General features: G+C 32.2%; 1 protein-coding gene across 1 annotated transcript in view; it reads right to left on the bottom strand.

The window, feature by feature from the left end:
* The window catches only part of LOC143244700 (uncharacterized), a 170,376-nt gene that overhangs the window by 49,694 nt on the left and 105,934 nt on the right, over positions 1 to 14,748 (bottom strand). The window contains exons 24-26 of the mRNA XM_076489818.1: positions 11,763 to 11,911; positions 7,211 to 8,888; positions 2,227 to 2,438 (exon numbers count right to left, since the gene is read on the bottom strand). Coding sequence (XP_076345933.1) covers positions 2,227 to 2,438; positions 7,211 to 8,888; positions 11,763 to 11,911 — 2,039 coding nt within the window. The remainder of the gene's footprint in view (positions 1 to 2,226; positions 2,439 to 7,210; positions 8,889 to 11,762; positions 11,912 to 14,748) is intronic.

Here is a 14,748-nt window from a genome sequence, read left to right as displayed (position 1 = left end):
CTCCAAACATTTGTAATACACTCCCCTAAAGTTTCTTCTCAAGTAACTTTTGGTATTTCAAACCTGGACTCATCCATTTTCATCCAATCATTAACAATTCAGTTTTTGTACTTTTTAACAAATCTCAATCTCTTGAATACATTCGGAAACCGACGTAAAGAATTTTTAATTGCTACTTGATCGAATTTCCATTCTCGTCCACTCTTCTTTATATCATAGATATGAACACATTTCTGTCATCTGGTACCTTGTCGTCTACCTCACGTTTGAGATAAGCGGCAAGGTTCCTTCTGTTCTTGAAGGCTGCACACGCAAAGATTCTTGACACCGGTGTGATTGAGCTTATGTGTTCTGCCTCTTCCTTTCCCATTTTTAAATTTACCTGTCTCGATCTCACGATCTAGGGTGAACTTAACAGTGTTTGGGAAGCATTTCAAGTCTGCACCAATTTTTTGAAGAGTCCACATGCAGATGCAAACATTTAATTCATTATTGAAGTTTACTACTTGTTGCGAGACTAAAGTAACAGAAAGCAGTTACTTCTTTCATAGATGATGGTTTTCCTTACCTCTTAATCTAAATGGCCATATCATCATTTCAGAAAAATACTGTTACTTTTAGATAAAAAGAATTTGAGACATTAGAAATCAAATTGCAACAGCTTGTTGTAATTGACAGCTTCAAGACGGCTGTATGCATTGGTAAAAACGTCTATTGCCTTTCTCTGAGACCTATACATTGTAATTAACAACTTGGAGTGATTCCTTCTAAAACTTTGGAAACAGGACTGTATGAAAATCATTATTCTTTCAGCATGTACTACATTATATCTAAGAAAAGATAAAAACTGTTAAGAAATATGTGAATAATTTTTCTTACATATAATATTATAAATTGCGATTTTCCTCTAACATGTTTATTCAGTGTATTTTCAGAGACGTTTATGTATTTTTAATACACAAAGGAAAATATGTATATCAAAGTGTATGCGCAAATTTTCAAGATCTTTCAATAAAGTCATCTAATAACTAGATGTGCTTCCGCAGGACTGCCGAACATTTTCTGTTTCAAGAGCAAATAAAACAAAAAAAATTAAAGGAAAAATTGTTTTAATGTCTTGCTTTTAACGTTCATACATCATTTTGCACTATAGCCTACAGACTGTATAATTTTTCTCGTGATTCATAGCATCTGCACATTTTCCTGACATTGCTACAGGGCTAATTGCAAAGTTAAAATTCCTTATATGACGTCATTTTGGTGTCCATTCATGAGTGAGAGACAACACACTACTGTAAATTGTGCGAGTAGTTAAAAACGGTGACCCTTCCAGGTGGCTTTAGGTCCCCCTTCTCTACACAATGGGCTATCTGTGTTCTACCCACTACGGTTATCGAGCTCGGTTTTTAGCGGTGTGAGTCAGCAAATATATCGCTGTACCCCTAGGGAGCGTACCTTCAAAACAAATACTAAATTTATTGTATTGAAACCTCAATTAGCAAAGGTTTGGCTTGTTTTGAATTTCGCGCCAAACTCTACGAGGGCTATCTGCGCTAGCCGTCCCTAATTTACCAGCGTAAGACTAGAGAGAAGGCAGCTAGTCACCATCATCCACCGTCACTCTTGGGCTAGTCTTATACCAAGTAATAGTGGGATTGAACGACACATTACAACGACTCCATGGCTGAAAGGGCGAACATGTTTGATGTGACGGGGATTCGAACCCGCGTCCCTCGGATTACGAGTCGAGTGCCCTAACCATCTGGCCAATTAGCAAAGCAGGTAACTAGATAGTGAGTTAAAACATTAACATTTTACTTATAAACCTAATAACTTTATTAAAGAACTGCAATTTTATGCAGTTTTCACTGATTTTCGTTTTACTTGTTTTAAAAGAAAGCTTGTGTATTTTAATTGGAATACTTAAAGAAAATTATTAAGTGTTTCAATATATTACATACATATATTATCTTCAGATAATATTCACAATGTTTACAGAAAAAGAGATGATACTATACGAAAATGAAAAGTTGTCCAGTCTGAGTATTCTACTAGAGAAAAGAGGCCTTCAAAAATGAGTTCGCAATTTACTGCTTTTGATAAATTTTGCTTCTCTTGTGTAATACTATAACTACTAGAAAAATGTAAAGTGGTCGAATATCACCTTAAATGTTGATAGTGACATTTTTAATGCATTCTTTCATCTACCAGACTAACAATACTCACCAAAATATGTCAGTACCGATTCTAGTTTATCGGGAAACGTATCAGTTCTTCGGAGTACGCCTGAAGCAGTTTGTCGTTTTCTCAGAACATGATGTATCGAACTTGAAATATTTCTTCGCAAAGTTCCATTTACAGGCGCACTATTTTCATAGGTTTCACTTGAAACACTTTTCTTGAATTTGGCGTCATCCAATACAGATGGCATCATATCACTATGGTTGGTAAATAATAAGTCATTGTTGATTAGAATGTTAAATACTTCAATGTTTAAAAGTGTGCTTGCGTAAACAGAAGCGCAAAATATAAAATATTATTTACTAATAGTGGGTATTGGTACAAATATTCATCTCTTCTATCACCTCACCGAAAGTTAATACGATACATAAAGAGAACTTCTTATGAATAATCGAGGACTGCTTGTTAGGCATAATTAATATGTTTACTTGGTTATTGAAGGTTTCCAAAAAACAAACAAATTAGTCTCTGGTAAAAATATGGTTACTTACAAAAAGCAAAGACGTGGCATTTACTACAAGGGAAACTTTGGCATATTTTCCAATCTGTATGCAGTTAAATAATTGTATAAGTTAAACTAATATACTAAATATAGTTGATGATCATATGATGATCAAAATTATAAGTTACAGCTTTTCCTTACTTGCTGGTTATAGTCCCTTTAGTGTTTTACAGCTCAAATAATTCACCGGTAGTTAATTTGTGGGAAGCATACAGAAAACATAGGTTCATCAGAAAATGATTTGGACTTTATTTGAGTTCTCTTACCTTCAACTATGTTGAATCAGAAAATAAACTATACAGCAGCGTGTTACACAACGTGAAACAATATTTATTTGCAATGCACAAACAAAAATCACCAACGTTTAAAGATAAATATGTTTTGTGACACGAACTGGAGAGCGTAGAGTGAGTTAAAATTTTACTATGCATACAAAATCCTCCTGCTGCAGTTTAAATTTTTTTTTCAGATTGATTTAACATGACACGATATCTTTAAAAAACATATTCCTCTCAGAATGCCAGTACCGGTGCTATGAATGGGGTGCATTTCTGTGGCATCACTTGACTTTGAAGTGGAAAAAAAAATATCTTTTATTTTTACCAGACATGTTCTATCTTACAAGAACATTTCGCTTAAGAAAGGATGTATGACACCTTAGATTCCTACCATTCTTCTTTCACTAATTACGGAGAAAAAACTTACTGTACGAAATTTTAATTAGAGAAAACATGCTTAATTCACAGAATTAAAAAAAAATATATGTATTGACTAAAGCAGTGACAATTACATATTAACTTGCATAATTTTAACTCAACTTTTTATCATTAGGAAGTGGCAGCAGACCTAACTTTAAAACATTATCAATATCAATATAGAAATAAGTTTAATTTACAAAAAAATGTAGCAGGACGTTCAACTTTATATCGAAACCAAAATTTTAAAAACTGAATCATAGATTAAAAAATCATATAAAAGCAAAGGAATAATGATAAATCCTCAGAAAAAACAAACCAAAATTTCAAAAGCATAAATGAACACAAACTGTCTTCATACAACTAAAATATATCAATAGGAAATACAATACAAAACCTTTGTCATTTAATATATTACATCTTTTAGTACTTCATAAAAACATAAGAAGGCCTGGAATGACCAATCGTGTTAAGTCGTTCAACTCGTAATCCGAGGGTCGTGAGTTCGAATCCCCGTAGCATCAAATTTGCTCGCCCTTTCAGCCGTGGGGGCTTTATACTATGACGGTCAATCCCACTATTCAATGGTAAAAGAGAAGCTCAAAAGTTGGCGGTGGGTGGTGATGACTAGCTGCCTTCCCTCTAGTCTTACACTGCTAAATTAGGGACGGCTAGCGCAGATAGCCCTCGAGTAGCTTTGCGGAGGAATTAAAAAACAAACAAAGAAACAAAAACATAAGAATATTAATAACAAATTAAACACACTGAAAACTACAAAACAGTACCTCCTTATACAAAAAAATCGAATTCCTTCACAATAAATTCAAAATACTTTAAGTTAAGTTTTTATTAAAGTAAAATACACAATAACACCAAAATTAGAAACTATTATGAGCTCCTACACACATATAAGAGCGTTCACAAGCGTGTGCATACAGATGACAAAGCAAAACCCATAAAATCAATTATATCAATAATATATCTATAAAAGTATTGGTTTCGTTTGAATTTCGCGAACGATCTGAGCTAGCCGTCCCTAAGTTAGAGTAATAATCTAGAGGGAATATAACTACCATCGCCAAACCATGGGATTCTTTTTACCAATAAACAGTGAGACTGACCGTCACATTATATCATCATCACGGCTGCAAGGGCAAGCATGGTCGATGACGGAGATTTGAACCCTCAACCCTTAGGTTGCGATTGAAACACTTTATTAAAAGAAAAAACCACTATATGCATCTGTTTAGCATATACACAATAACATATATTTTGCCTTACAACGTTAACACTTCAAGAGAAAAGTGAATAAAGTAATAAATAATGATAACTAAGTTAATACATTCATCCATAAAAAAAATCAGTTTTTAGTTTTTAATGGAGCCTCAACAGCAGATTTTCAGGCCCAACAACAGATGTCCAGTAAGCAAACGATCACTTAGCCTATACTCAATCTGAACCAGCTACAGCTTTTTCTCCAGTTGTAAAGAAGGATCCTTAGGCCTCACGAGATGTGTTGATTGTGGTTATAAAATGTCCAGGGCCTCTTTGGTTCTTAAACATGCTTTTCCTTTCTCAGGTAAATAAATACTGGGTGCCAATGATGCTTCTCTGGCTGATACCTGCAAAGTCTCCAAACAGATACCTTTTTGCTGATTAATAACTACTTTACTTTAATAAGGACGTACAAAGTGCTAATATAATAACAAGTAGGCAAATAACGATTTATAAGCATAAAGAAAGTTTTATTGATGATGAAACATATTACGTTTCAACATAACATTGGCTTATATTCTTCATACCTGACTCATGGGTAAACAAATACACAAAAGTTCATCACTATCATATTTTTGTACCTCTTTATTGTGCTCCAGGCACTTTTTTATGCCAAGTAACTACTTTCTTCTATGTGAAAGGACCAATTTGTCTGTGAGATAATGAGACCAATCTGTGAGATAAGGACCTAAATTGCTGTAGCCGAGCTTCTTCTCAACAATGGTAGATACCAAAGAAATATCCAGTCTCCTTATAGGAGCATTTCTTCATTGGCTGATTAGTTGTAACTCCTCTTCTGCTGTGTTAGAGCTATTACTAACTGTTGACATGCAATCTTGTTTATTTGGCAAATAGAAAGCTTAGGTAATTTATATATTCTTAGGAATGTTGTGATAAATCTACTCTATGAGGAAGATTGTACATCTAAGTAAAGCACTTTAGAATTTTGTATCGAAATTATCGAAGTTACAAATGCTTCCAGGAGAGAAATCGTATTGTCTATTCATGTCATTTGAAGCAAGGATATACAAATTTAACAAATTAAACGTTTAAAACCTCTTTCTATTACTTATACTTAATTAATAATAAACCACTATTAATATACTCTTGTTTACAACATAATTACAATAAATATACATGGAAAATTTACACAGGTGCCATTGAATTGTAATATGAATCTAGCAACAGTATATATGGTAAAATGTTTTGTAGGACAAAGACTAAAGTTGAAAGAATGCCTCCAACAACTGGCATTTTTAATGAGATGAAAAATAAAATAAGATAACACCATGTTTTATAAGATTCGTTGGTAATACCAAAAAAAGAGTGAAATATTAACAGAAAAATTAAAGAGAAGGTATCAAATACTGTGATTTGACGAAAATAGCCGATAAGGAAAAAAATGATATATTTATTTCATCTAGCTGTATCTATAGAAAGGAAGAAAGACTATAGTGTGAAAGAAATCCATGGATAACTTGAGACAAATACATTGCTGGGCAAAAAAATAGAAACTTTACCCAGAAAAAAAAAAGCGAACGAAAAACATTATACACTGAATTTATTATTATATCTTTCCAAATAACCCTAAAGTCATAAATAAATCAGATATACTAAATGATAAACAGATATTAAAACAAATAGATGTTTTAAACAGAGGTTTAACTTTCTTTTGTGGTTCCAAAAAGATAGCAAAAAGTCATTATAACTGAAATTGAAATAAGATAAAAAAAATTAAATGTTGAAAAAGTGCATATTGCTAGAAGTGAATGTTATACTTTATTAAATAATTTTAAACACTTAAATAATAACAAAAATGATTTTGAAGCTCTGAAAATGTGATTATTCAAAACTGATAAAGCGGAATAAACTGTAATTATTAACAAAAAGTTAACGATTCTAAAATCAAAGAACTGTTGAAAAAAGATCTATATGAAAATATTAGGGTTAATTCTATAAATAAACTTTATGCAATAAGTAAGGAAAAACTTAAAACTACATCATTTTAACACTTTATGGAAAGCAAAGTTTAATATTAAATAACTTTATTTCACCTAAACACTATACACTTTACTTAAAGTTAATAAAATTTAGAATTCTTTTTGGCCTATTTTATCTACTATTAAGAAAAACTTTTGAAAATGAATTGGATAGTTCTGAGATGAAATAGCATTATGAAAGTATAAAAATTTAATTATCAGATATTACATACTACATCTCATAAACCTTGAGAAATGTTAGCTTAAAATCACAATTACAAAACTAACAGTTAAATCATTAATTGTTGGTTCATATGTTCCATTGCTGTACAATATCATATACGATTTGATATAAAATTTGGTGCTTTGTGTTATTTATTGAGTAAGACAATGTGAATAAATAGCACACCAATAAGTTAGTGTTGACATAATTTTCAAATTACCCTGTAATAGCTTTAATAAATATAACCTTTATAAGAAAAGTATTTGCACTTGCTTTTCGACTGTTAATAACTCACCTTTTATAATGAGACTGGTTGTCACCAAATCTAATTAATCGATTTGAGATCGGCGGTAATGAATACGGGGATATAAACAATTTGTGAGAAACTAGCTGTTCTAATATTGTTTCGCAATTGCCATGCTGAACACACTTTATACTTTTTGACTTCATTAGATCAAAGAAAGCATTTGATAAAAGCAATTTAGTAAGAGTTTGTTCCATTGTTCTTTTTATTGATAAAATACTTTCTTGATAACCATAATTTGAGAGAATACTGTTGGTACCAAACTCTGAATGTGTATTTGACAAATGCGTCAAAAATTGCAGAGGTAAATGTAACAGAAATGGTACTATCTTGTTTAATATCGGAATATTATTTTCAACAACTCTCTTTCTTGGAGTATTATACGAAAATGATCTATTTTGTACTGAGGTAGTTAAAGTAATAGTAGAAGAAGAAACATCTGCGGGCATACGTGTGACATATGGCATTCCATAAAACACAAGCCTGTTTGGTGATGGTCTGTTTGGTGATGGTACTTTTGAGGCATCAGTTTTAAATGATGAGGTGCTACTCATTAATACAGACTTTTCTGTCGAGGAGGTTCGTGTATTTACAGAAGAAGGAACATCTGCAGGCATACGTGGGACATATGGCATTCCATAAAACACAGGCCTGATTGGTGATGGTACTTTTGAGACATCAGTTTTAAATGATGGGGTGCTACTCATTAATACAGACTTTTCTGTCGAGGAGGTTCGTGTATTTACAGAAGAAGGAACATCTGCAGGCATACGTGGGACATATGGCATTCCATAAAACACAAGCCTGTTTCGTAATGGTCTGTTTGGTGATGGTACTTTTGGGGCATCAGTTTTAAATGATGGGGTGCTACTCATTAATACAGACTTTTCTGTCGAGGAGGTTCGTGTATTTACAGAAGAAGGAACATCTGCAGGCATACGTGGGACATATGGCATTCCATAAAACACGGGCCTGTTTGGTAATGGTCTGTTTGGTAATGGTCTGTTTGGTGATGGTACTTTTGAGACATCAGTTTTAAATGATGGGGTGCTACTCATTAATACAGACTTTTCTGTCGAGGAGGTTCGTGTATTTACAGAAGAAGGAACATCTGCAGGCATACGTGGGACATATGGCATTCCATAAAACACAAGCCTGTTTCGTAATGGTCTGTTTGGTGATGGTACTTTTGGGGCATCAGTTTTAAATGATGGGGTGCTACTCATTAATACAGACTTTTCTGTCGAGGAGGTTCGTGTATTTACAGAAGAAGGAGCATCTGCAGGCATACGTGGGACATATGGCATTCCATAAAACACAGGCATGTTTGGTAATGGTCTGTTTGGTGATGGTACTTTTGAGGCATCAATTTCAAATGATGAGGTATTACTAATTAATACAGAGCTTTCTGTCGAGGAGACTGGCGTATTTGCAAAAGAAGAAGCACCTTTAGGTATACCTGGGGCATATGCCATTCCATAAAACAAAGACATATTTGATATAAAACCACTGGAAGAGCTGTTTTTAAGTGATGTGTTAGTAGCTTGTGAAGATTCTTCTCTAGATGATATTGTTATATTTGATATACTGCCAGAATATGTTTGACACTGAGTTGATGGTGATATTACTGTTAAAATCTTCGGGAAAAGCTGAACGTTTTGGTATGATCCTAGTGTGTTAGAAAAGATGAGAGAAGTAATTGTCATTTGAGAAATAAACATGCTTTTTATGCAAATAAAAACAATCAGTATAAATACAATGACACGTATATCTATGTAAAAATGCAGATTTCAGATAGAACGTTATCTGCATTGTATAAATTACAAACTATAGATTTTTTTGAGAAGCTTAATTAGAATATGTAAAATATAAAGCAGTTCGTTATTAGTTTTATCTAAAAGGCAAATATCCACTATTAATACGTTGTTCAATAGTTAGGGTACGCATTATTTTGCGTATTATATAACGCCTGAAGGCGTTAGTCGCTTAGAGATGGGATGAAATCACAGATCCATCAAGTGACATCAAAGGGTGCATTGCTAGGATCACAGTTCTACGAAGTGGTACTAGAGAGTCGTAGATTGTCTGCTGTTAAAAACACGCAATGCTAGAAGTCATGTGACATCATAGTTCGAGTATTACTCACCAGAGTGCACGTTTCAAGGAGTTATAGTTCCTTGAGGAAAGTCACACACAGTTCGATACCGGAAAGCTATTAAGGTTCTTATAAACAGGTTGCAAGTTGCGTTAATAAATCTAGTTTTGCTGCAGGAGGTGATGTTTCTATAAGCAAGTAGGATGATAAACTCATTGTAGGGTGCCTCATTATGTGATTATGTCATTAATACTGCAATCTAGATTTAATTAATGTGTTATATAAAGTTACAGGTAAATCATTATCTTAGCAAGACAACTATTATTGCATTGTGTATTATAAAAATCGGTTACATGTAGTGCATGTTTAACTAGTTATAATACTTGGCTTAAAACATATTATTATTCTAGCCTCTATGTATGTTGCTCTATTTTCATTCATATCTCTAATTTTAACAAATGATTAATAAATTCAGTAATAAATAATTTAGCTACAGCTAACTATAATAAATGAGTGACGCGATATTTAACCAATTCCTTTATATTGTAGAAATTATATAAAATAGCAACATTTACCATTTTTTAAATTTCTATAGAACATTCACTTGAAGTACAAAACATACTATAAAATTACAATTAATAAAACTTTGCGGTTATAGAGTACAGATTGTAAACACATTTTCTTTATTCCGAAAGCAAACCACCTAGAAAGATCATCCTGCACAGATTTCTATTTCTTGGTACTGTTTAAGAGGTCCAACTTAAATGGCGTTAATAAACTTTAACTCTTAGGAAATACAAAATGTGGGATAAGTCGTCATAAACTGATATAAGTCTATTCTTGTACATTGCGTTACAAACTAGAAATAAAATATTTCACCAAAAAGGTGTATGTCTCTGTGTTACAATGATTTTCTAATTCTAGACCTTTCAATGCAATTGTTTTTTGTTCTGCCACTTTTTATGAGAGATGAGTCATCTCTGCACATCATAACTTTTCTTGCACTTTGTTTTTTCTAACAATTAAAGTTTATCAACGCCTTGCTGTATTTTAAAAGGTATGTAAATTGCATGAAATTCAACTAAGATTTTTATAAGATTTAAATTATTCAAAATATTAAGATTCCGGCTATTTATAGCTTTGACAGGCATGATGCAGATTTTATAAATACTTTATTTTTAATACATTTAGTGATTTTTACTTTATAAAGACTTACGAGTGAGAGAAAAAGATCAGTTATCTATCACATCAAGTGCTCAGGCGAAACTAATAAGGTAATGTCAGTTTTTAAAACTATTACTATTAGCTTAGACTGAAATAAAACAGGAAAAAGTTGAAAATCTGTTTATATGAAGATAACTAAATCCGGACTTAGTCAACAGGTTTTCTGGAATAATTATTTACTTTTAGTTAATAAATAAATATCATAGTTATTTAATCATTATTATAAAATTATTATCTTCATCTCGAAATGACTTTGGAAAGAAAACGTGAAATCTTGTTTTGCGGGTAACTACAAAAGACAGCATGATAATCTATTTATTACACGTTATAAAGATACCAATGAAACGTAATGAGGATTAATTATTATCTCCATTCATAGCTAATTCTCTACACAAATTATCCAGGATGCATAAAAATGTACTGTTTGTTACTTTGGTAAAATATCTAAGTAACTAAATATGTAGATACATCAATCACTTATATATGATCTTGAAAAAGATACCTTCTTTTAAGGTGTTATTTTTGTTCATTGGGTGATAATATATTTAATATCACAGTTTCTCAACTATTAGTAACTGCTATTGCAGTATACTGTAAGGCAGTTATCTTTCTATAGTTCACTATTTTAAGTTTACAAAGCAATTACTGTTTTTAAACTGCTCCTAAATTATACGTGCAACCTATAGAAATGAGACTCGGAAAAATGACCACAGAAATAAATTTGAGACGCAGACATTTATATTTAAAAGAGTCTTGTAATGACTACTTCTGCTAAAGTGTTCCTATCTTGAAATGCAAAGAAACTTTAACCATGATAGCAGGTTTAAGCATGAGGTTAGGAGCATTATCTTCGACACAAATACATTATATATATATATATATGGTAGTAGAATTCAAACTTCCTCTGATGTAAAAAATAAACTGTGAAAAAGCTTAAGTAATTTTTACCAGTACATTATGAAATTTTTCATCTTTTACAAAAATAATTTGATAATCTAAGCACACAAGAAATAAATTAACATGGATCTGTCTCTCATACATATAAATATAAAATTGTATCAGAAAGCTTTGAAAATAATACAGTATTTAGATAGGTTCGTAACTAGTTTCAATGAAATTCAAACGTTTTCGAATTTCGGTTGTGATTTAATATCATTTAATCCTCTTCGTCAGTAACTATTGTAAAACATTTGTATCTCAGTGTACTAAAATTATCAGTCTTACCAAGTATTTTAAATGACTGAAAAACTGCATCCTGGAATGCAAGTAATTCAATTTTCATGTAGTCAGTGAAATTATCTGGTTGAAACACACTCATTATCTGTCTCTGTTCTTCTGGTTCTTCATTTTGTTCATCTGAATCATCATGAAATCTACAAAGATTTGTTCTAATTACAAATTATTCAATTCATTTTTACCACACTAAAACGTCCACTGTATCTCTATAACAACAGTAGAATAGTTACAAAAATGCATTACACTTTTAGAAATGTATCAGAGATAGATATACAAGTGAATAAGGAAATTCTTTTTCATATAAATTGTTTGTTTAGAATTAAGCATAAAGCTACACAATGGACGATCTGTGCTCTGCCCACCACTGGTATCGAAACCTGATTTTTAGCGTTGGAAGCCCGCAGACAAACTGCTGTGCCACCGGAGGACTCGCACAAGTTATAGATATTTTCTAGATCTTGTTAACAAATGTTACAGGTGTTCTCTGAACACCCACATAGACAATAAACATCTGTGTTTTCTCTCCTTATATACACATTATAACTGAGAGTTCCTATCATGGATTCTGTTACTTGTATGCTTGATCTCCCATATATCAAGAGAATAGTTCGGCGTTTCCATCGTGTGTGCTTTTTTGCTTGTATGTTCGTTCTTCCTATATAAAGCGTTTGGACGGATTATTCCATTGTGCATGCTCTTTTACATTTTGTCTTGTTTCCTAATTAGTTTTGTGTCGTGCAAACGTCTTTTATTAATGAAGATGAAGACGGTTGACAAAACATATAACATTTTATTTACAATCTGAACATTTCGGAATAAGTTATTCCGTCATCAGGAAAATTGGAATAAGTTATTTTAAAACGTTCAAATCTGTAAATAACGTGTTGAATGTTTTTTCAACCGTTCTTTATTATTATAATCTTTTTTTTTACTTCTATGCTTGTTATCCGATAATATGTAAAAGTGTGATCGGGTGATTCTAGCGTAGCTGCTATTTGTTTACGTTTTTTGGCTTCTTCACTCAATATACAGTGCAGCTAGAAGTTTTTCTTATGAGAGCTGTTTCTTTGTTGAATACTTCTTTGCCCTGTTTATAGAGTGTAATTAGAATTTTTCTATCGTGCTTTCTGTATCTTACTTTTATATTTGTTTCCTATACATAGTACGCAGCTAAAGTTTTCTCATTTTGAATGCTGTTTTATACTTGTCTCCCTACATACAGAGTGTATTTGAACCCTTCTATCCCACATACTGTTTGCTTATACCCAATACATACTGGAAGAACTTATTGCACGTTTGTTTTCCTATATAGAGGTAGTTGGAAGTTTCTATTATTTATGATAATTTTTAATTATGAAGAATGTGTTTGTGTGTGTGTGTAGAAAAATCTCTTATGGAGTAACTAAGATACTGATTATTGACGCTGTATTTTCCTGTTTTTCATTAACCATAGATCCAAACAATTAAGTCTAGTGTTGGAATAATAATAGTTAATACGAGGATTCAAACGATTACACAAGGAATTATAAGTGTCATTAGTAAGAATTAAATGTAAATGTAATTAGAGATTAATGTTGAGGCACATTACAGTACTGTACAAAAGTGATAGGACAAGAGAATATTTCGTCAATCTTTCATTTTTATACAGATAATCAGTGATGTCGAGAAAACCCACTTGTAGAGAAATATATATGCAAAAATGGCTCGTTTGGGTTGAGAAGTTCGCTTTTCTGTGTAAAATATTTTCTCAACCCAAACGAGCCGTTTTTGCATATATATTTTTATAGAGATAATTCTTTTATGCCAATTAGAAGTGTAAATTTCTAAACTATGGCAATGCTGTTGACAGCTAAATAAGCCAGGGTGAGAATACTTATCATTCTTTAGAATTCCCATATACTTGTACCAAGGAATGCCACAAGGGTTCTGCTTCAATGAACATATAGGTAAAAGTTAGGATCCGAAATGACTATTATGGTATCCCATAAAGTGTCTTAAGTGTATAGGAAAATACCACCAAGTGGTTAGCATGTGGTACGCGTATATGCTAGAAGAAATAAGTTTAATAGCATTTCACAAAATAAACCTTACTGAAGAGAGTTTAACGCTATTTATTAAGTTTTTTTTTGTAATGTCACAGCCCAAAAAGCGTAGATAACTGTTAGTAAAGCAAAAAAAGATTTAAAAGATGTTGGATAGACTCTTCAATAAATTGCTACAGACTTGAAATACTCCCCAAACACTGTCAATTTCATCCTAGATCGTGAGACAGAGACAGGTAAATTTGAAAATAGAATGGAAAAGGCAGAACACCTAAACTCAGTGATATTGATATTAAGTACTTTAGTTTACGCTGTCTTTAGAACAAAAGGAAGACTGCCACTAATCTCAAACGTGAGATAAACGACCATGTACCACATGACAGAAAAGTGTCCAGATATACGGTATCTAGAAGATCAAGGAAAATTGAATATTTGGTCAAGTATCAATTTGAAAACCTTTACTTCGATCTATGAATATTGTCAAGAGACTAAAATTTGTTAAAAATTACAAAATTTGACTGATTATGGCGTTGGATGGCTGAAAAAGGGTGTTATGGACAGATGTGCTGAAGTTAGAAATATATGGTTCATAGAACAGGTTGTACATCCGCCAGATGAAAGGTACTTAACTCAGTGCATACATGAAGCATTGGGAAGAAAGTGTGATGGAATGGAATACCTGTTTGCTGGGACGATTGGAGATATTTGCAAAAGATTGAAAAATGAATCAGCATAACTACCAACAGACATGGTATACCCAGTGGTCTGCATATTATCAGCAAAATATTCTACTACGAAGAATATAAATATTCTAAACACTCATCCAACCTATGTCGAAATTACTTAGATAGAAAAGACGCTGCTGGAGTCTTAATGAAGCATTGGATTTTTAAAATAAAAACTCACCGAATTAAAAGATGTTTCCAAAAAAA

Source organism: Tachypleus tridentatus, chromosome 2 (genome assembly GCF_004210375.1).
Source record: "Tachypleus tridentatus isolate NWPU-2018 chromosome 2, ASM421037v1, whole genome shotgun sequence".
Classification (NCBI taxonomy): Eukaryota; Metazoa; Arthropoda; class Merostomata; order Xiphosura; family Limulidae; genus Tachypleus; species Tachypleus tridentatus.
This window is presented reverse-complemented; position numbering and strand designations above follow the sequence as displayed.